This window comes from Eupeodes corollae, chromosome 1 (genome assembly GCF_945859685.1).
Source record: "Eupeodes corollae chromosome 1, idEupCoro1.1, whole genome shotgun sequence".
Lineage (NCBI taxonomy): Eukaryota > Metazoa > Arthropoda > Insecta > Diptera > Syrphidae > Eupeodes > Eupeodes corollae.
Window position 1 is genome coordinate 180,580,587 of NC_079147.1, and position 21,948 is coordinate 180,602,534.

General features: G+C 37.4%; 1 protein-coding gene across 3 annotated transcripts in view; it reads right to left on the reverse strand.

The window, feature by feature from the left end:
* Nucleotides 1-21,948, reverse strand: part of LOC129941647 (GTPase-activating protein CdGAPr) — a 173,575-nt gene that overhangs the window by 14,739 nt on the left and 136,888 nt on the right. For all 3 annotated transcript variants that reach the window (XM_056050337.1, XM_056050338.1, XM_056050339.1), the window contains 4 exons: nucleotides 15,971-16,661; nucleotides 3,170-3,729; nucleotides 2,383-3,111; nucleotides 608-2,326 (listed from right to left, as the gene is read on the reverse strand). In XM_056050337.1, coding sequence (XP_055906312.1) covers nucleotides 608-2,326; nucleotides 2,383-3,111; nucleotides 3,170-3,729; nucleotides 15,971-16,501 — 3,539 coding nt within the window. In that variant the 5' untranslated portion in view covers nucleotides 16,502-16,661. The remainder of the gene's footprint in view (nucleotides 1-607; nucleotides 2,327-2,382; nucleotides 3,112-3,169; nucleotides 3,730-15,970; nucleotides 16,662-21,948) is intronic.

A 21,948-nucleotide genomic window follows, 5' to 3' on the forward strand; every position in this document is an offset into this window, starting at 1 on the left:
TCAGTAGAAAAACAAAACATACAGCTTACTTTTTTGACGATGGTGGCGGGCGGGCTGTGATGGTTGGATAAAGGATTTTGGGATTGCAGGAATATGACAGTTTATTATTTATTGTTTTTTTTTTAAAGTATATTTTTGGGATATTCGCAATATTATTAGACAACTGTCACAGGGAGTATTTGGACCCTTGACCTCGGATTTAATTGTCTGACCTTTCCAATAACACCATCTCTAACGATGCGAACACAAGATGCACATTTCTGTAGAAAGCTATAAAATGTCGAGATTTTTTGTTTTTTTAATTTTTTAGAAACAATTTTCATAAATGATAAATATTAATAACAACAAAGGAAGAAGAAGAAGAGAATGTACATTTATGTAGGTTTGTATGGAGGCACTTTTCTGCGGGTTATTGATGAGTTCTTTTAATTTTTATATTCCCTTTAATTGATTTTTTAATTAAAGAAGCTTGTCCAAGCAAAAAAGAAGCTTTTTCTATTGATATTTACCAACAAAAATAAACAGACAATAGAAAACTTGTGCATAATCTGAAGCCCCTAGCCCGCAAAAGCATTATCACACCGGAACCGTTATACAATTGTCATACCTTTGTGTCTGCAACTCGTCATTAGTTGTTGAGTGTTGTTGCTGCTGTGCAACAGCTGCTGACTTCTTTTGCTCATCTTGAACGTTCATCTTGACATCTTTTGAGACCAGCCGACAAACGTATTTGCCACTGTTGCCCGAGCCAGGGTAGCTGAAGCGTTCCTTCAGCGCAGTGTCGTCCTTCCGTTTGGCACCTACCTGCACCGTTGGATAGCTGTAGCGTGTAATGATGTGTGAGCTTTCGCCGCCATTCTTTTCTTTGTTTTCGAAGATTGAACCAAATGTTGTGTTATTTGTCTTCGAACCTCCCTCCGAATCCAGGGAAGTCTTTGAAACCGACGGTTTGGGGGGACTGTGAACCTGAACGCTGGTGTACATTGTGTTCGGATTGCTGATTGTGTGCTCCGGGGTGCTACAGTCGATGAACTGAATGTCTGAGAGTTGGTCTTCTAGTTTGTAGCGCTTGCAGCAGCTCTCATCGTTGTGATCACCACTTCCACCGCTGGAACAAGGAGTTTGAGCCGTCGGTGCATTGGGACCCCATGATTGAGGGGCAGCCGCACTGCTAGGTGAGAGAAGGTTTAGTCTTGGTTGTTTCTTGGGGCTGGGATTTACGGAATTTGTTGTGCTAGAGAACTCCTCGGGACGAGCTCGTAGTACTCTCCTCGAAGGAGGAATGTTTTCCTTTCCTACTTTCGGACTCGCGACCAGGCTCTCGCTGTCCGAGAAGATTCGCATTTCGGGCTCTTCTCTATCAAAGTTCAGACCGAGTTCGGAGAGTTCTCGGGATGGGCAGGTGGTAACACCACGCTGGGGTGATTGCAGAAGATCAAAGTAGGAGTCATGCGAAACCGATCGGGAATGACCAGTGGTTCGAAGACTGTCTACCGAACTAGTCCTTACACAGATATCCATAGGCTTACCCACTTCGAATAGATCAATCGATTTGGGTTTGTCCTGCTTTGTGCTCTTCATATGCAGGCCACCCTCTCCGCCAGCCTGTTCGTCGGCGAAGGTGACTTGAGCTGTTGTGTTGGCCTTGTGCGCAGGTGTGGTTGCGGATGTATTCAATCCCTTGACATCATTATTGCTGCTCGAATTTCGGGGATTTCTCGTGAATATCGATTTCCACGAGTGGGTTTTCCGCTTTTGCCAACTACGAGGCACCGGTAGAACTGTGTGATATTTATCAGGCAGTGACGAAGGCCCTCCACCAACCTCGATATATGAACCGATATTTGCCGAATTGCTAATCACGTTGATTGGCATTGATTTGTTCATCTCACAGCTATCCAGTCGATAGTGACGCGTCTGAGCTTCTTCTAGGCTTATCAGTTTTGGTCCACTTGCACTAAGCGACTTTGGTCGTTCGATAAAACACAAAGACTGATCGTGTTCCCGTTGTTCGACCAGTAAACTCTCACAATCTGTAAGTGAGTCCATCCGTTGTTCAGCTGCAGCACTGGCCGGATTCCCAGCGTAGCTCAACCGAAAATCCTCATCGCTTGGATCGAAGATCAAATGGCAATTACGGATCAGGTACTCGGTGACCACGGCTTGCACACCGACGCCACGTAAGGCGGCCACACCTCCCGATTCGAGGGCAGGCGACCGAAGTAAATTTGGTGCCCAGACTATTGCAAGATTCTTATCAGTCATTCCGGTCCGAGCGGAGTGCTGCGAAATTTTATTTAGATGTGTCGCCAAATATTTCAACGTTCTGAAAGCAAAAAGTTCTTTATAATTGTTTAAAAGCAAAGAAAAAGACAATCTCACCTGTAGTGTGGCGGGGGCAACTTCAGAACTGTCTCCTTCATCAGCTTTAGCCTCTCGTTTGATTCACTCTTCGCTTGAATTGCCTCGACAAAATTATCATACAACTGATACGTACACAGCGGGTTCGGCAACTCCCTAAAGTACATCTTAAGCAATGAGCTCACAGCATGAATGTCCTGACGTATTTCAGGGTTTGAGAAATCTGGAATTTGTTCTTCGTCGAATGAACGACGAAGTTTTTGTATATTCGATGTGATGCCTGACAGTCTGTAGATACCATCGACGATGCCGTTCTCTTCTATGAATTCGGCACAGCACTTCAGAACCATGGGGATCTCTTGGCCACTGTTGAGCAGGTGCTCACTTAGATCGCAGGAGAAAACTCGTTCGCGATAGATGCCGCTCTGTTTCAGGCGACGTCGAGAAGGTCGTGATAAAATGAACGACCGAAAGAAGGCTATGAGCTTTCCATGCTTTCGCAGCACAGGCTTTGTGGGTGAAACATCCAGTTGACCAACGAGAGGTGCTGGAAGCGGTAAATGCCGAGGAACCTTATCGCCTATTGTTGCAACACAGCTCTGGGGGAAGAAACCAACTTCATAGTGGGATTTTTGCAAATGTGACTTCTTTCCTCGCCACCAGATCGACTCGGCCGGGCTGGGCATATCGATCACCGAAATCATGTCACCAACTTCGATAGATATCTCGTCGGAGGCTTGAGCCGTATACCTGAAAGAGAGAAGAATTTTAGATAAATTCTACAATAGAGAACTAGGCTTAAAATCACCTTCTGACACCATAAGCAGCTCCAACCGCTGGAGTATTTATACACTTCATGGTATCGGTATCTGCCAGGGGCAATCTCCTGCCCTTATTGTCCAATTGCAGCCATGTCAGGATAGTCCCACAAGTGAGTGAGTCCGAAGCAATTTTCGAAAAACGCTCCAAATACACAGCCACCGCATATTCCACATCCTCCTCCGATTTAAAATCCATCTCGGACAAATCCTTGAGGCCGCTTATCTTCCTGTCATACACACATCGATGCAACATCTCATCGAGTAGTTTCATATTGTCAAAGGAACGCTTCACCAGGAACGGATCCGAACGATTCGGAATCACCTTTACAATAAACCAACATATCGACGGGCTGAATGAACGCAAGGAATAATTTTGTGATGCTTGCACATCGCCACCCAATGACTGTGATGCAATGCTGCTGTTGAGTATTTCTGACTTGTCATCGACCAGACGTACAGAGAGCGGTCCCAATTGGACACGTTCATAGTGGAAGTGAGCACATTCTTCGAGTTTTGGAAAACGACAGGATGTACTAGTTGAGGGCTTCTGTAAAAAAAATAGAAATATGAGAGTTTTAAATGAAATTCTTGCTTTGGCATTGTGCCAGATGAGAGGATTCTTTAAAAGGGTGGTGGATCCAAGTTCCATGGCCTAGTTCATGGCATTAATTGGGTCAGGGAGGATGAGAAATATGTAGAAATAAAAATAAGAAAGATGAAAGGGGTAGAACGTAGAACATTCCCTATTGTACTTTGTTATTCAAACCATTCCTGCCATCCCCAATGATGACACGCTAACGCTATAGGATAATACTACAAGAATTTTACATGCTGAGCTATGGGCATTCCTGAAGCCATTAGCCTTCTCCCTGGAGATGGTTTTTATAGGGTAAGCGCAAGAAGAGTGTGTGGAAAAAAATGGGCTTGGCTGCAATTGATTTTTATTTTTGTATGCTTTGACCAAAAACTGGAAGTGGACATGGACGGAGAGGACACATGGGTTTAATGTTTACTTAGCTGGGAGTGGATACAATTTTGTGGAAAAAGGTGTACACATGATTTAAGCGTATCTATAGACACAAGAGGAAAGAAGTTATTTTAGTTTGAGTAAGGACGACGTTCGTCGGTCGTCGGCTTCCTAAATACATATATGGCGAGAGATTGGGTCGATTTTGGGTATATTTAGTGAGGTTTATTTTGAGCTTGTTATTTATTGATGGGCGTTTTATTATCCGGGTAAGTGGATTACATGTACATAGGTAGAGAGGAATATTTTGTTAAGTGCGGGTTATATAGTAGAAAGACTCTCTTAGAATATGTGATTTAGGAAAAGTATTTTTTGCTAAGCGTTAAGTAGATGTGAAGTTGGGTTAAGGACACTTGACCTGATATCGATATGGGTATTTGCAGTGCTTCCATAAAACCGGACAAAATATTTATAGAACTGTGATCGGTGACGTTTTTTTTATAGGTCAAAGAAGCTTAAATGAAAAAACGTTACTCTGAAGAACTGTTAATTCGAAGTGGTTATGGACTTTATTACCTAGGCTCCCGAACTTACGAAAAAGAAACACGCAAGTGTATCTTAATAAGAAGTTGATCATTTCGGTCTTGCTAAATGGTACCATCTCAAGAACGGATGTTTGTTAAGCATGATTCCATCTGCATTCGAAGAGGCATGAACGGCTAAAAAACGAATATCTGTATTTCACAGTACGGGCGAAGTATGGCACAAGGCTAAACTCATAAGCATTTGTAGAAGCTCGAGTTCTACCGCTATAGAACTGTTTAAGGGGAAGAATGCAAATGACTATTTCACAGGAGTATAATCCGTTAAAGTTGTAGATCAGAAGAAAAATAAAACTCGCAGAAAACCAAAATATCTTGCAGCATTCTTGAAGACAATGCGTGGTTCTTATTCGCCATTGTACAGTGTTGTGTAGATCGGAATTTAATGAGCTTAACATTTTTGCCTTGCTTTCCACATCTGGAGAAGAGGGACGAATTCAAAACAGAGCACTGGGGCACAATATCATGAACCGTAGTCAACGGTCCGATTTTCTAATTTCTAATCAAACGAAGTAGAGTTTCATCTAAACCAGAGACATGCGTTTTTGAGAAGAGTGTCTGATTCCAAACCCTAATAAAGGCTTTTAAAATATTAAGCGCAATAATTATAATTTCTCCAAATATGAATTTCAACGCTTCGATAAGATGAACTATGAAATAACCAATGAACCTATTGCTATGAAAGCCGTACTGAAGATAATTAAGAAATTTTTCATCTTTGAGATTTTTATTGAGCTGATACTTAATCAGAATTTCCTTGAACTTGGAAGGAGACCCGTAAGAGCGATGGTCGCTAATTCGAGAGGAGAAGGATTTGGCTTTTTTGAAACAAGACCTGCAGAGTAGGATAGAAAAAGTTTTCGCAGTGAGTTTACCAGACAGCGTTGAACAACTCTTGAGAACAGTAGTGGACATGGCATCGGATTAATTGGATTTCTGTGTGTTAGGATCTTTAAGAACTGTCGCCACAGAACGAGTAAGAAACATTTTATGATCCCATAAAATCGTTTACGCCCTCAAGTATTGGCGGAGTCATAACACTCTCTGGCAGCGTTAAATTGTTAGCAAACTGCATTGTTAAGAAATTAGCTTTATCTTGAAAGCTAGAAAGTGGAGTGTTATTGACAACGAGCGCACGAACCTAAGAGGAAGACATTTGTCATGTTTGTTTAGAACATTGCAATATTTTTGCGTATATTTTTATAATATAACAGTTAAAGTGCGAGAAATCTGAAATGTATGTAATTACTTCTGAATGTCTGCAAAATACCATAAGTGGAAGATATAAAGCCGGGTAAGGCATACCACATTCGTGAAGTGCAGCTTAAGAAGGAATTTTTGTACTTAATAGCAATATGTTAAAAATTTCAACTATACGCCCGAGGATGGAAGAATAATTTCAGAAACGCGTCGCGTCATAAATTAAATAATAAATAAAGTTGTGAAATTTATTGTTTTTTAAAATAAAACAAATAATATTAATAAAATTTAAATTTTCGTTTTATTTTTCATTTTTAATTAATTAAAAATTTAGTTCAAGTGAATAGCTTAATACTTGGCAATCGAAGTTATCATACGATGTCGTTGTAGGTCCACATCCAGAAATCTGGAGAAGCTTGTTAATTGAGGCTCATCAACAATTCCGACTTAAGTGTAATTTCAAGTTATTTGTACTGAATGCGATTTGATTAGCTTAAGTTTTGGCTCCATTTTCGTAAATAAAAAGAAGCTTCAAGCCCAGAGTAACAATATTATATAAGCGACATAAGTTAATAAGACTTCAAACATGTACGAGTATACTTTTATTGTTTCCGTTCGTTCCACACTGATGGCTGATTCAGTGTTTCGACTTCTTCGTTATCGTTCACGTTTCAAGAATTAATGTCGTGCGTTGTAAGTTGGAATGTAGTAACATTTAATTGCCATCATCACCCACTCATATACGATTACACCTAACCTAATATATAATTAAAATAATTACATTTTTATATTGTTCCTGATAGGTACGCCGCTGAGTACCCATTAAAGCTTCACATAACATTCCGGGAAGTTTCATGACTTGAATATGAAATAATTTCCACACAATTTTAACCACTTTCAGTTGCAAAGGTAAAATATTAAATTTTTGTTGTTCAACTGAATTATTTATTTGTCTTTCGTTCTCGCAGATACATCTCTCATTTTCTTCTTCATACACACGAAGTAAATAATAATAAAACAGAAAACAAAACTCTTCAAGTTCATGATGCGATGTTTACGTATGTAAGTCATGTAGAATGCGGTCACCCCAATCTTCAATAATTTTTCTTTTTTAATGGACTTTGGTTGAGCTTTTCACGTCAGGGGATGGTTTGGCGCTTCCTCGTCGTCGCGTCGTTTAAAGTTGATAGTAGTGGGTGCAAATTCGCGATATCTATCTGAACAAAAATATATCCAATACATAGTATAATTAAACGAGTCACATCCAATGTGAGGCTACGAATGGACATACACGCAAATGGGCCCCATGGGTAACCTTCTAACTGGTGTCACCATTGAATTGAAAAAATGAAAAATTGAGAAATAATAACGACGTGCAATGGCTGATTGCCAAGTGATAAAGTGCACTTTGGTGGATTTTGATCGGGGACAGATTTTTTTTTTATTTTGTAAGCGTTGCTGCACTTTTATCCAATAGGTTAGATATAAAATTATATAAAGGTATAGAAGGTAGCTTAACTCTGTTGGCTATTTTGCTCATTAAACAAAGAAGAAAAAATGCTCCCATCGGACAGACGGACGGACGGACGTTGGACCGTTGGACGTGGACCATGCATAATGATTGTAATCAGGTTGATTGCTCATTGTCGGTTTGGTTAGTGGTGGTCTGATGTTCGGTCTTCTAAGCTGGATGATGGCTTTGGCTTTGGATTTGAATGTGGACGCCCAGAGTTGGTGGATGTGGACGTTGGACATTGGATGCTGAATGGTGCTCTGTGCTGTGGCCAATGTGATATGGTGCATTCTGCGATAGGTAGATACCACATGTTTTACAAATGCAATTCGAGAGATAAGCGAGAATTTAATTAGAAAAGGAACTCATTTATTGAAAATGCAGACGGATGACAGTTTTCATAGATCTATGTATACCTACATAAATGATATGTGTACTTCTGTGAACTGTGCAGTTCCGTTTGGTTGCAATGATAATGATGATGACGAAGAGAAATGAGTTAACATTTGAATACCTCAATGTTAAATCTACTCCATCAGCGAAAAAGCATGTCGATGAGATTTAACTCATTTCTAGTTTTGAAAATTGGCATAAATCCTCAAAGAATTAATTCTTGCCATAAAATAAAAGGCTATGCTGGAATCAGCAAGACATTTAAGTTACCTTAATTAACTGTCATTCAAGTAGCACACAATATGGATTTTGTTGCTTTGTAAGCTGCAAGCTGTAGTGGCATACATTTTTGTGTGTTGTTGTTGGAAAATGATATTGATATGTTTGGAAAAATAAATCTCTAATTCGTAGACCAAAAATTCTAGACATATTTTCGAATAGGCATCACTACACCTGCTGTTCATCGACTTCGAGAAGGCCTTTGATAGCGTTAACAGATAGTATATCTGGTTTGCTTTACGGAGAAGAGGCATCAAAGAAAAACTAATTGCTATTATTAAAGCAACATATGATGGATCTAAGTGTCACGTTCTGCACGATGGTAGGTTGTCAGATGATTTTGAAATCCGTAGCGAAGTCAAAAAGGGCTGTATTCTGTCGCCAATATTGTTTTTGTTGGTGATAAGGGATGTACTGCACGCAGCTTTGTCAGGTAGCGGAGGGATTTTGACATCCTATTTTAAGCACTTGTATTACGCGGATGATGTTTGCTTACTTTCACATAGGATCATGGATCTCCATCGAATAACAACAAGTGTGGAGAGAGAAGCAGAAGTTGTGGGCTGAAAATAAATTCCGGCAAAACAAAAATGATCAGCATCGGAACCCGAACATAATCTCAAATCAATATTTCCGCGCAACCGGTGGAGGAAAGACTGGAAAGCTTTCAATACCTTGGAAGTATCGTCTCCATCGAAGGTGGAACCGAACAAGACGTCATCTGCCGCAACTGCAAAGCAAAATCGGTGTTCGGTGTGTTGTCGAAAATTTGGAGGAATAACTCTATTAGCTTAAGAACAAAGCTACGATTGTTTCGCACAAATGTCGAATTTGTGGTTCTTTATGTGTGCAGCACTTGGAAGGTTACTTCAGCCATTACAAGAAAGCTGCAAACCGTCGTGAACAGGTGTCTTCGTAACATCCTAAGGATTTTTTGGCCAAACCGTATATCAAATGAGGTCCTTCATAGAAAGACAGGCCAGGAACCTATAAACTCTATAATACCAAGGCGTGCGTGGCAATGGATTGAACATGCGCTTCGTAAAGGTAACGACAGCATTGCAGGCCAAGCAATGCAAGGGAATCCGCTCACACAAGAAGGAAGAAGAGCTGGACGACCGAGAAGCACATGGCGCAGGACAGTCGAGGCGGAATCAGCGTCACTAGGCAAAAGTTTGGGGGAGCTGAAACACATTCCGGAAACCGTACACGATGGCTTGTAAGCGTAGAAGAGGTTCTATGCCCCTTAAGGGGTTTCCAAGGACTTAACAGGTCTGAGGACCTAAGTAAGTAAAAACCAGATGGAAATAAATTGGTTGGGAGCATGCACCAAATTATCTATTTAATATGATCGAAAGAAAGCATGCCCGATGAAAGGAATCTCAGTATTGTTTGCCCGATTCTGACAAAAAAGAGACCCTCTAAACTCCATCAATTCCTCCATAACCTTCTTAAAATTACTTACAAATTCTTCTCTTTCATTATATGTGAACGTCTAAAGCCCATCGTCAACATCGTGCGGTTGACTTATCAGTGTGGCTTAAGATCAGAAGAGTTCACATTCGACGAAATAACCAACCCAACTTTGAGTGCGTTACTGGAGACATCTCGCTAGGGACCTAACTAGATGGCGAACAATGTACAAATCTTCCTCTTTTAGATAGACTTTAAAACATTTTAGTTTCTTACTTAGTTTCTGAAAATTCTCGTTTGTAAGTCTTCATTTGGATGTGTTTGAAGTTTCGAAAAATGTTAAACATTTTTAACACTGTCGTAGTTTACAAAAATACGTTATGTCGTTCATTTTTAGTACTGATTTTTAATTCAAACTTCGATTTACTTTTCGTCTACTATTTTAAAAATACCCGTTTTTAATATATTTTTTAAAATGTTTGGATATTTTAGATGTAAAACAGCTTATAAAAGTTTTCCCAAAATGTATAAAAAATACAAATATTTCAACTGAATATTAAAGATATGGACTATACATTTAGAAAAACATAAATTGCATTTTATTACAAAAACTTATAGCACGTGTGGTTTTCAATCAGGCAAAACTTTTTCAGAGTTGGTCTTTTTGACAGCTGTCAATTAATTTATGGTCAGTTTGGTTTGCCATTAAATAATGGCATTTTGGCATCTTGCAAATTTATTACAAAATTATTAATTCGGTTCGCGGGACTGATCAATTTATTGAAGCAAACTTTTCGTATGATCGTATTATCTCGCGCCTTGAGCTTGTATCCATGATCGTGCGATTTAACACCATTTTTTTGTGTTATGTGAAGTCGCTTATCTACGCAGATAATTCAAAGACGAATGACGCCTTGAAAGAGAGTATTTGTTACGGTATTGCTAACATACAGCCTCAGTACCTGCAAAAATTAGTCAAAAATTAAGCTTCTCCGTGGCTAAGAGCTTCTCTTTATAAAAGAGCACAATTGATGGTCAAATCATTAAAATAAAAGCGTTTTATTTTAGCCTTCTTTTAAACCACGAATCTCAACACTACCTTTTATACATCTTCAAAATATTCGTTCGATAATGCTGCTTCCACCTTCCATGTTTATGGCGACAGGACAATAGACGAAAGAACTATCAACAAATTTACAATCAACTATCACCTTAGCCGATTTTATTTACTACTTCCAAAAGAGGCTTTAAAAGTTTATTAACGGTGAATAATAATTATAATCTTATGAAACAAAATCGGATTTAAATAAGCTTTGGCAACAGACAAACAAAGCAGAAAGACCATCAAAATCCGTTTTAGACCCACTTGCCCCATTAATTCTTCAATTTAAATTAAAATTGGTTCTCCTCACACTTCTGGTGTGTGGGTAGTAAAATAATAACATTTCCATATAAAACACAACCCCATAATAAACCCCTTTTTTCAATCCTGAAAGACTGTGTCGTTTCATCCTCGGTCGTCTTTTCGTACACATTAAATAAGAAAAAAATCCTCAAAATAAACAAAATCTTGCACTACTCGTATAACTATATACACATTTTTGAATTTACATTTTTATTTGTTTCTTGTAAGTTTGGGGTTGAAATACATCCACCCTGTGGCTGGATGCTGCTGTGGGCTTGAAACACTCTTCCTCTGTTTAACATTATAATCATAGTCGAACATACCTTATTATGTTGGACACAAAAAATGGCGCGACTCGCAACGCGAAGCGATGGCAACAAATGTAAATATAAATGTAAAATTATGCACACACAAAAATCATCCCCCGGATATCGGTGATATACGTACCGCCCGGCCCGACCGAATCACTAACATAGGTACAAAAGTATAGGTATAATGAGGCATTAACTGCCTGACATCAGGGAGCATTATGACCAGGGGGTTTGAAGTGATCATTAGACAGATTAAGAGAACTTCCAACATCCCCTGTTCTCCCCCATCTCTCTCATGTCGGTTGTTTTTGAAAAACAGAAACAAGAAAGCACCGCTTTTCTTTACAATTTTATAATTTTAGGTCTAAAGTTGAGGGTTGAAAATAACCCCCGGCTATAGAATGATACTTCTAATGTCGGGGGTGCTCGGCATCGTCCCTGCACTTTAAACCTAAAAAAGGGTCACCTCACTTCAGTTTCGTGTACGCTCTGCCACCTTTTTCCCGAAACTGAATATGGCTGTCAATTTGGCAAGTGGAATGCCAGAGACACAACACCAATGTGCCAGATAAAAGCTGGGGGTCGGTTTTGTTGAGCTGAATGTTGGGGGTTGTTTAGCCGGTTGAGCTTGTGCAAGTATTGATTTTTTTCTCTTTTCCTAAAGCTTTGGTCCTTGTAACATGTGTAAAATTTTATTCACAGACTAGATACCGCCTTTTGCCTCTTTTTCGTTACTTTGTGAGGATTCGTACGACTTGGAGGTACAACCAGCCCAAAGCATATGAAACGTCAAGCATGTCACTTGTCAAATTGAATTGACAAAGTCAAAGTCGTCCTGCTTACTATAGAGGGGATAGATGCTCTCGTGATGCTGATGATGCTGGCGTGAAAATGTATATCGCTTCCATTTTATATCCTTTTCTTTTTTTTGTTGAAATTAAACCTAAGGGTTGGAATTTTTGTCATAAATCTTTTAAACATTGGATAACGTAGCGTAGGTGGCATAGGTACATGCGTTATTTTCTTTCCTTTTTTGGTGTTGCATGTTTTGAATTACAAATGAAGACATTAATATTCGGCGCGGGTATTATGTAGGTGTATGTATATGCATGAATTTTTATTTTTGTTGGTATTTTGTCTCAAGAGGAAGTAATTGAGTTTATTTTCTATATCCTCGGGAAATAACCGATTTAAATTGTTTAAGTTGATGTAGACTTCAGAAGACAAAAATAAGAATCAAAAATAAAAGAAAGCGCAATGTTTGTAAGGCATTTTTGAATTATAGATGGGAAATTGGTGATTTGAGGAAAATATTTTTTAGCACCGGAAATAATTTTGTCTGTTATGGGCGTTATCATTTAATAATTCACATTGATAAGACAAGACTGATGGATGTCATTTAAAGTATTAAAGTGTTCATAAATGATTTCTGCATATTCGAAAGATTGAGCCGCTTTTATGATTTAAATAAAGAAGATAGCATACCCGAATTTCGTTTCATAGAACAAAATTAATTATGTGTCTTAAAGTTTCTGTTTATGGTCTCAGTTTTACTTGCCTTTGATAAAGTCAGTTGAACCGTTTTTAAAATGCGGTCAATCTTCAGCATGCAAACACTTTACTTTCTTGCCATTTTCAGGCTGTAAAAACTAACAAATTGCTACTCTAATCAATTTTCTTGTGATGAGTTTTAGTTTCCGTTATGAGATGTTCCTGATAATTGCTGCTTTCACACCGGCAAAAAAAAAACATATCTCACTGTTCAACCCCCTACCTTTTGCTCTTAATAAAACCGTTCATAAAGTACGAAATAACTTATCCCAAATAATATGAAATACCAGGAAACTAAGTTATCGATCGAAATGGTTTGTGCATTGGATTAGTTCCTTCAAATACACAAACCATTGTGCGGATAAGAGGTATCCCGAATAAAAAAAAAATAAATTGGGTGGCGCAACAGTCCGTAGAGAACCAGGGCCTAATGACTTACAACTCCCAACCATTTCTGTGTGCGAGTACTGTTGTCAGGGATGGAGAGGACCTACCGAATCCGAACGGCTAATTTGAGGAAGCACTTTTCATGACAAGAATTACTCCTGGAGAATTTGTCAATTCCTCGCAAGAGGCAGTACCCCTGATGGCATAGGCAGGGATCGAACCCAAGACCTCTGGCATGACAGTCTAACGCACTAACGATCATGCTACGGGTAGTACATCCCGCATAAGTTCATGTCTTTTATCAAGGCGACTTATAATGGGTCTAAATGTCACTTTTAACACAAAACATGCTATTACCAATTCTTTTCTTATTGGGAATATGGCGCGGGCGGTCTTGACAGGAAACAGGAGAATAAGATGGACTCTGACAACATACCTTAAACACTTTGATTATGCAAATAATGTATGGTTTCCATCGCACAGGATAATTGATCCCCATCAAATGACAATAAGGTCGCAGAGAGAAGAAAAACATTGTAGAGATCAAAATGAACATGGAAAAAATTAAGATACTAAGTTTAGGAACCTTCCACTTCTCCCATCTGGTAAAAATTGCGAAGCAACCAATACAAAAAAGTAGAGAGTTTCTAGTATCTTGGAAGTATTGTCTCTACCGAAGACGAAACCGAACAAGATATTGCTAGTCAACGTCAAATGTTTGGAGGAACCACTCTCTCAGCTCGAAGACAAAGTGGAGACTGTTCCCATTAAACGTCGGATCAGTACTTTTACCAGGAAACTTCAGACCTGCATTAATAGGTATCTACGAAACATCTTACGGGTTTTCAGGGCCAATCGTATATTTTATGGCAATGAAGATCTATATAGGATAACGTGTCAGGAACTAATTGACACCATTGGATTGGACACACGCTTCGAAAAGTTAATAGCTGCGTTTCAGATCAGGCAAAGCAGTAGAATTTACTCAATCAAGAAGGTAGAAATGTAGGTGGACCGAGAAGCACGTGGAAAAAAACAATCGAGGAGGAATCGTAGAGATTGGGGAAGAACTGGAGGGAGCTAAACAATTGCCGGAAACTGCACACGATGCCACCTAGGAGTAGTTGATAATATACATATGTTCCAATAGGGAACACCCACTGACTTGATAGGTCTGAGGACCTAAGTTTATAAAACCGCTTTCAAAAACAGCTTCTTTAAATGTGAAAATCATGTTGTTCATTAGAATGTTGATAAAATGTAAGGTCCATACATTTCTTGTCATTAACAAGAACTATGGCAGCTAAACTTGGTTTTTGCGTGTACTAAAGTTCTTATATAGTCTTTTAGCTGAAAAATTGTTTTTGTTCAGGCACTTTATCAAATCCTTGGTTTTGAAGATATTTACCCTTAATTCCTTTTATTAAACACCGATTATCATTTTGGGAGTCGTGTCGAAACCCATTAGATTTACCGGACACAAAGTACGTTATATTTATTTGAACAGTGGTTTAACTTTTTAGTTTATAATTAGATTTTTCGACAATTGGCAATATTATGATTGGTTACAGTTCGAGAGTTTTGTAAATGTTTTAATGATTATCGTAAAAAAAGGTTCGCATAAATCAGTAACGTTTGGTAAAGAAATGTTAAAGAAAATCGAGTCGAAAGAAATTCAACTAGACGTTATTCTGGTTACAGGTGGGCTAATCGTTACCTTGACGGCGACCTAAATAAGCAAAATCCTTACGTGATTCAAGAGAAGCCTATTTATTCGCCCGAGGTTTTTTTTTTTACTTCAGAATTTTCAGAAAGTGGCTAGCAGCAAGCGTCAAACTACGTGCATGAGTGCAAGTAAGATGGAACAAGCAGCTAGAATTGGTTCTTATTTTGTCGACCGAACGGTTAACGGCGAAAGCTACAGGTAGCTGTTAAACGAGTTTGAACATGTGGAATCAGTTCAAGGTAGGAAACAACAACGTACTTAGTTCCAGGAAGATAATACACTATACAATAAGTACCTATATGAAACTAAGTCTCTGGACTTAGAAGAGCATAAAGCTTCAATTTGATAACAGTCTTGCAATATTTCAACAGTTACATTAAGGAAAGTCAACGTTAATGTACACGAAATCCGGACCACCATTTGAATGAAGTTATTTAAAGAACCCACAAGTTTTCAAAATGTATGTATATATCAAAAAAATTACATTATTTTTTATTTAGGTAAAAATTGAGTTATGATTTTTTTAAATCCTTTGAGCACTAATTTTAAGCTTTGTATTCCTTTACTGCTACTTTCTTATGCTACAACTATAATATCACCAATCATCTATTCAAGGCCAAAAACAGTTCAAATATAACACTTCTTTTATACTCTCAAAGTATCTGCCTTAAAAGTATAGAAGGTTTTTAGAGGTTCAAAGTTCACTCATCTCTAAAATATTCATATATTACCTAGTCTTCTAAAATGTTTAAACTCATCTTACACATCCACCACTAATTGCAAACAACAAACAAAATAATTCAAACCATAGTCCTACTTAAGACCTTTCTCCATGTTCACTTTAAATAGATGACACTTCAAAGAAATTAATAATTATTTTTCAGCTCAGTTGATTCCCTCAAACTAAAAACTTATAGCCTTGAGGCTCAAATTGGTCTTAAATAACGTTGGTCTCCAAAACAGACCAACAAATTTTCAATAAAAAATAATTAGAAACCACTACCAAGGAACTAAAATGAGAAATGGGTTATTAAGTCTTACCTTAGCTCCTAAATGCTTTCCCGTAGAAGACGCAGCCGATGGATGACGCTGTACTCCCATTGCTATTGAATCATTAGAAGCTGTCGAAATTTGTGATGTATTCATAATTGAGTTACAATCCACTGCCGATGATGATGATGCATTGCCAAGGTCCTGCATCAAATGGAAATTCAATTGTGCCATAACTGGCAACAAGTCTGGTTCTGTGTCACTACCGCTATTATTGTTGTTGCTGTTGCTAGTTCCACCACCATTAGTTGATGGAGCATTTAGATGATATCCGCCTAAGGTGCCAATACCGCCACCACCAATTAATCCAACAACACTGCCTCCAGCATTACTGCCAATTGCCGTCAAACCTGGTGTTGCTGTAGCCCCGGTAAAAGTACTTGAAATAAGGGTTGGTGCTCCAATTATCGTATAGCCAGAGTTTCCTCCACCAGAAGATGTACTTGAACCACCAACACCGCCTCCGCTACCACCACCTGAACTACCTCCACCGATATTTATCGAACGTAATCTTTCAGTCATTGTTTCGAGAGTGTGATGTTCTTCTGATGGTTGTCCGGCACAACATGCAGATTGTCAAGCCTTGTCAACAGGATCTGGCCTTGTGATGGCTTCTAAGTCTCCTAAGCTTCAATATTGAAGAGGTTTTCTCACTCTCCTCTCTCGTGTAAGCCGATTGTGTCTGAAAAGAGAAAAAATGAAGAGAAATTATAATAAAATTCATTAAAAATTCATAACACACACCCAAAAACATAAAAAAAGACCTAAGAAACAAGAAAGCCATCAATCCGGGGTTTAGAACTTATGAACCTTTGGGCTTTTATCGCTTTCGAACTTGGATTGGGTTTTTTGTTTTTTTCCTTATTTTTTAATAACCGATTAACGTCGGCGCGTGTGGATTTAAAGAAAAGTTAAATTAAAACATCAATAAAGCTGGTTAATGACTTTAAATTAGTCAAAGGTTAATCAAAAGAAAAGAACACTGGTGGGCTGGGTTGGGCCATGAGGTGAGGTCCAGAGTGAAAACTAAGAAATTCTAGTTTTGACATTATATTTGGAACTTATGACGTGTGCGTGTTTACTTCTTATTATAATTAGGCGTGAAATTATTTCTGTGATGGACTTTTTTAAAAAGATTCTTTTATTCTGTTTGATAGTTTTAATATCAGTGGAAGTTAAAATTCATTAAGAATCAATAAATTAAATTTTAGGTCTTTTAGCTTTTTGGTTGTAAGACTATAATCGGTTGCGAACTTTACACAACAGCTTAGGAATCCACCAGGACAGCTAATTAGGGCCTTTTGTTTAATTGTTGATATTCAAATCAGAGAGTTGCTCAACAACGACAAATGGCCATCACATAAGGCTTAACAAGATACTAGTTTTCCCTCTAAGAACTTATTTGTGTATTATGCTTTTGAAAAATCTTTTGTTGCTGTGAGTGTTTGAATATTGGTAGAAGTGTGAAACAATTGGCAACCAGAGCCCTTAACATTCCGATTGTTTTGTTGTAGTCGGTTGCTAACTCGACAGAAATTTTAAGTTTTTTATGGAAAATGTAGTCCCTCAGGGCAGTTCATTAGGGCTATTTCTTTTTAGTATTACTATTGATAGTATTAAAATAATCATCAGAAAGAGCTATATCACACTTAACATAAATAAAAGACAATCAGACATGAAAAGAAATAATTCTTCCCCTTAACATCTTTAAAAGACCACCAGAAGTGATTCTTTCCTATAGAATTAATTTAAATAGCTGCGAAGTTTTTTGAGTTCTAGATTTTTTGGAAAGGGCTATTGATCCAATGATTGTTATAAGTAGATGTTAAAGGTGCTCGCAGTTCATCATTTTAGATTACTCGATACTTTTGTTCTTATTTCTTTTGTATTTATTGCTTCATCACATCATATTAATTTTATAAAGAGATCGACAAAAATGCCTCCCGTGCCTTCTAAGGCAACAACTTAAGCAAAAACTGAAAGATTCAAAAGGGTTTTGGTATCCTTTTTATGCCAAATTAATAGTGCGCACTTAAGGAATGACAAAGGTCTGTTAGAAGGTGAGCGTTTATTCCATTGTTGTTAGAGAATCCAATTCTTTTGGAATACAATAATTAATGACTTCAATAATGAGATTGACTTCATTTTGAGATCTACATTCACTTGAAGCAAAAAGAATGCAATCATTTTGTATACCTATTCGTTTTATAGCAATCAATTGGATGCATTTTTGAGAATTCATGCATTCTTTTACTTATGAATCGAACTACTGAACTGAGTTAAAAGATCAATTGGGTAAGAGAGCGAAGAGCTTATGGAGGGAAATGGAATAGCGAAGAATGCAAAGTTTACTAAAGAGTGAAAAGAATGCAGATAATACAAAAAATTCATGAATTCTAAAATTGGTTCAATGAGAAGAAAGGTAGAAAAGTGGATTGGAGTGCAGGTTAGTGGGATTTGTGTTAATTTTCATTTGACTTAGCAAGTCTGAAGGCCTACACATAGGTGTGGGAACAGAAATTCAACAATTTAGCGACTTTAAAATAATAAGTTGGGTGGCGCAACAGACCGTTGAGAACTAGGGCTCTCAACCATTCTTTTGTGCGAGTGCTATTGTCAGGGATGGATGGGCCCTACAGTTTAAAGTCGAATCCAAACGGCTAATTTGAGAAAGCACTTTTCATGAGAAGAATTACTCTTGGAGAATTTGTCAATTCCTCGCAAGAGGCAGTACCCGTAAAAAGTCCGTTAGATGGCATAGGCATCAGGGATCGAACACAAGACCTCTGACACGACAGTCCAACACACTAACCATTAGCGACATTGCTCAGACAGAATTCCAGAAATGTTAAGTTAGACCGAGTTTAAAACCGATTAAAATCATTTTGAAGTTTTACAGAGTCAGTAAAGAAAGAAATTAATTTTATAGAGTTTGGCTACAATAAAGACTTCGTTGATAACAATGTCTCAAAACCGTATTAAAGTATTTAGTAAGCCTTGCAGTGTGTTCTTTCCAACTTAATCTACAGTCTAAAATAACACCTACATTTAAAAAAAAAAAACTTTCAACGTATTCAACACTACAAGGTAGGAGATCAATGGCAGAGAGTTCCCAAATCACTATTGACAAAAATGTTTAAGTCATACAATCCGCAAAGGCAGTTATTTTACCCATTTAGTTTTGCGAAAAGCGAATTAACAAGTCGGCTATTGGTTTGTTGGTTTTGATTTAGAACCTCCCATTCCTTTTTGGATATATCTACGTTTTCGAAAAGCTTGTTGTTAAAATAGTTATCCTTACAAAGAAGAATTTCCGTTTTTAAAGCTATGAAAATCCTTTTCTAATCTAATTTAAGTGGATGTTTTTCCTTTTTTAATTAAACTAAGAGTTTATTCTGTTTAGCCGTCTTGTATTCATCCATTGCGCTTACGACTAGCTTAGTTACGTTTATTATTTACAACTTCTTGGCTGCAGTAAGAAATTAAATATTGGAGCTCATTGAGAAACAAATCGAAATTAATTGAATTAAATTGCTCTGTTAACCCCATTCCAAATCTTGAGAGTTATCAAATGTTTGTGAAACGAATTCTATAATTTAATTAATATTTAAGGTAAACGAGCCTTTAAGAAAGCCGCGTGTAACAGGTCAAAATCTTTACTTACTGTGAACGTAGATTTAGCCATAAACTAAACTTTCGAAGAGTTTTGGAATACAAAATAGTTTTGCTTATGGTCTAAAGTTTTAAAGTTCTCTTTGTGCAGATAAGACTTCCGTAATTGAAGATTGGTTGTTGGGAGAACGGTTTTTAGTGTGTTTACATATATCGATGCATTCTTTCCACTTTTAAATTGATACAAAATTGATGTTACATTCCAGGTTTTCTAAGTTTTTCAGAAGTTTAACAACAGTTTTACTGGGGTCTTAAGCGGATACAAACTCCAATTCACATTACCTCCTAATGTCTACTTTACTACATTGTTTTCCTTTAAGCATCTAATTTTTGTAAAGGGAATTCTATATCCTCCATTCGGAGGGGCATATTTCTAAAGTTTAATTTTTCTTTTTGGCCAAAAGACAAAACAAGAATTCCAAAAATATACACAACAAAGTATCTACAACATGTTAGCAGCACAAGCAGAACACAGTAATTGGAAAGATAATTCAAGGTATTTTAACGAAAACTCAAGAAGGAGCAACATCAACATCATCCTTGTGTTTTGCGCCCTGCAAGCTGCAGGCTTCATTCCATGCGCTACAACATGCAAGCTATGCAATAAACTTTTGTCGTCGACTTCCCTATGCTTGCATTGCATACAAATTCTGCAGAAGCCGAAGCAAAAGAAATTTCTAGTCTCTCCGAATTTTAACATTCCGCATCCGCTCTGCATCCCAATTGGTGCAGTGGTGGAGTTGGTGGTGGTTTGGTTTTCGTGTATATATACAAATACATATACCTTTACACAGAACAGATGCATATTATGATGATACTGCATCTTTTCCTACACTTTGTGTATCTTTTATTATATTTTTCCACAAATAAGGAGGAATTTTCCAAGCAACTTGGATTTAGTGTGTTAAATGGAAAAGGCTTATTTCTGCTGTTCTGTCATTGACGGTAATTTGAAAGAAGGTATAGGCACTTTTATTGTCCATGCATTATTGAAGTACATTTGAACTTTAGGTCGATATGAAAAGTGTATACCTTTGAAGGAATTAGTAAATTGAAAAATGTTTATGTTTATGTTATAAAATTTACAACGCTTTTAGCAAGGAAGGATTTTATGTTCTTCATTTTTTGAGTGAAGTGGATTGAAGATTACGAGCACAATTTTTGGCAAGTTACTGTTTTTATTTGAGAGAGAAATAAAATTCCTTTTAAGCGATGAATATAGTTTTAGGCTGGGGTTTTATCAATATTGGAATGATCTTTTGACATTTGGGAAAGTATATTAGAAATTTATTTTTTAACTTGTGCTTTTTGTAACACTTCTCTGCAGGATGTGGATGAACAATTAACCAAAAAAAACCATTGTATTATTTTATTTTAAAATATGGGGAAACTCTTAACATAATTTGACAACTGACATATTTGTAAAGGGTACCGTTTTTTTAATTGACATGGAATATACTTTATTGGAAAGAAATTCTTTTGAGATTGTAATTTCAGGCAAGGCTAAGCTAGCCATACGTAGACTAATCTGGAAGTCCAATGTTCAATATTTTTTCTAACTGCGGTCGTATATCAGTAATAACGCAATAAATCGTTTACGTTAGGTAATCGTAGCTCTATATCACTATTAATTGTGATGTTCTGGCCAGCATCGTTTTTAAAGAAGGTCTGAACAATTACTCCACCAACTCATAAGGCGCTACATACACTTGAGGATTATCATCGCTCCATATACGACAGTTTTTCTCAAATTAGTTCAAATTGGCATTATTATTGTTAGAGAGTTGTTTGATCACAAGACCATAGGCCTAATAGTTTCTAGAATGAAAATGTCATCATTGTGAACTATCGATTTCAGACAAAGTTATGGAGTTTATAACATTTAAATCAGTTAGAACTTTTGATGAGGTGTACTTCCGTATCATGATAGTTTAAGCATTGGACTATCATGGCCAAAGATCTCATTTTGATCTGATAGCAACTTGTTTCCAATGCTCTTTTCCGAAATTGATGAATTCGATAAAAAATCACAGGTCCTACCCATTTCCGTCATTTCGCAAACATAGGAACAGATCAGAAAATTAGACGCAATAAAGATTATTAGGGTTTATGTTTTCATGGCAACACATCTTGAGATTGCATTTGTTTTGGACTTCTGGTGCACTTATAATACTTTTTTTTCCTAGACAGTGTCGCAATAATTTTTCAAGTTAATGACAATTTCTGGGGAAAATGATAGCAAATTCACGACAGTTCAGCAAAATTTTTGAAGAACACTGAAACATGCGAGTGCTATC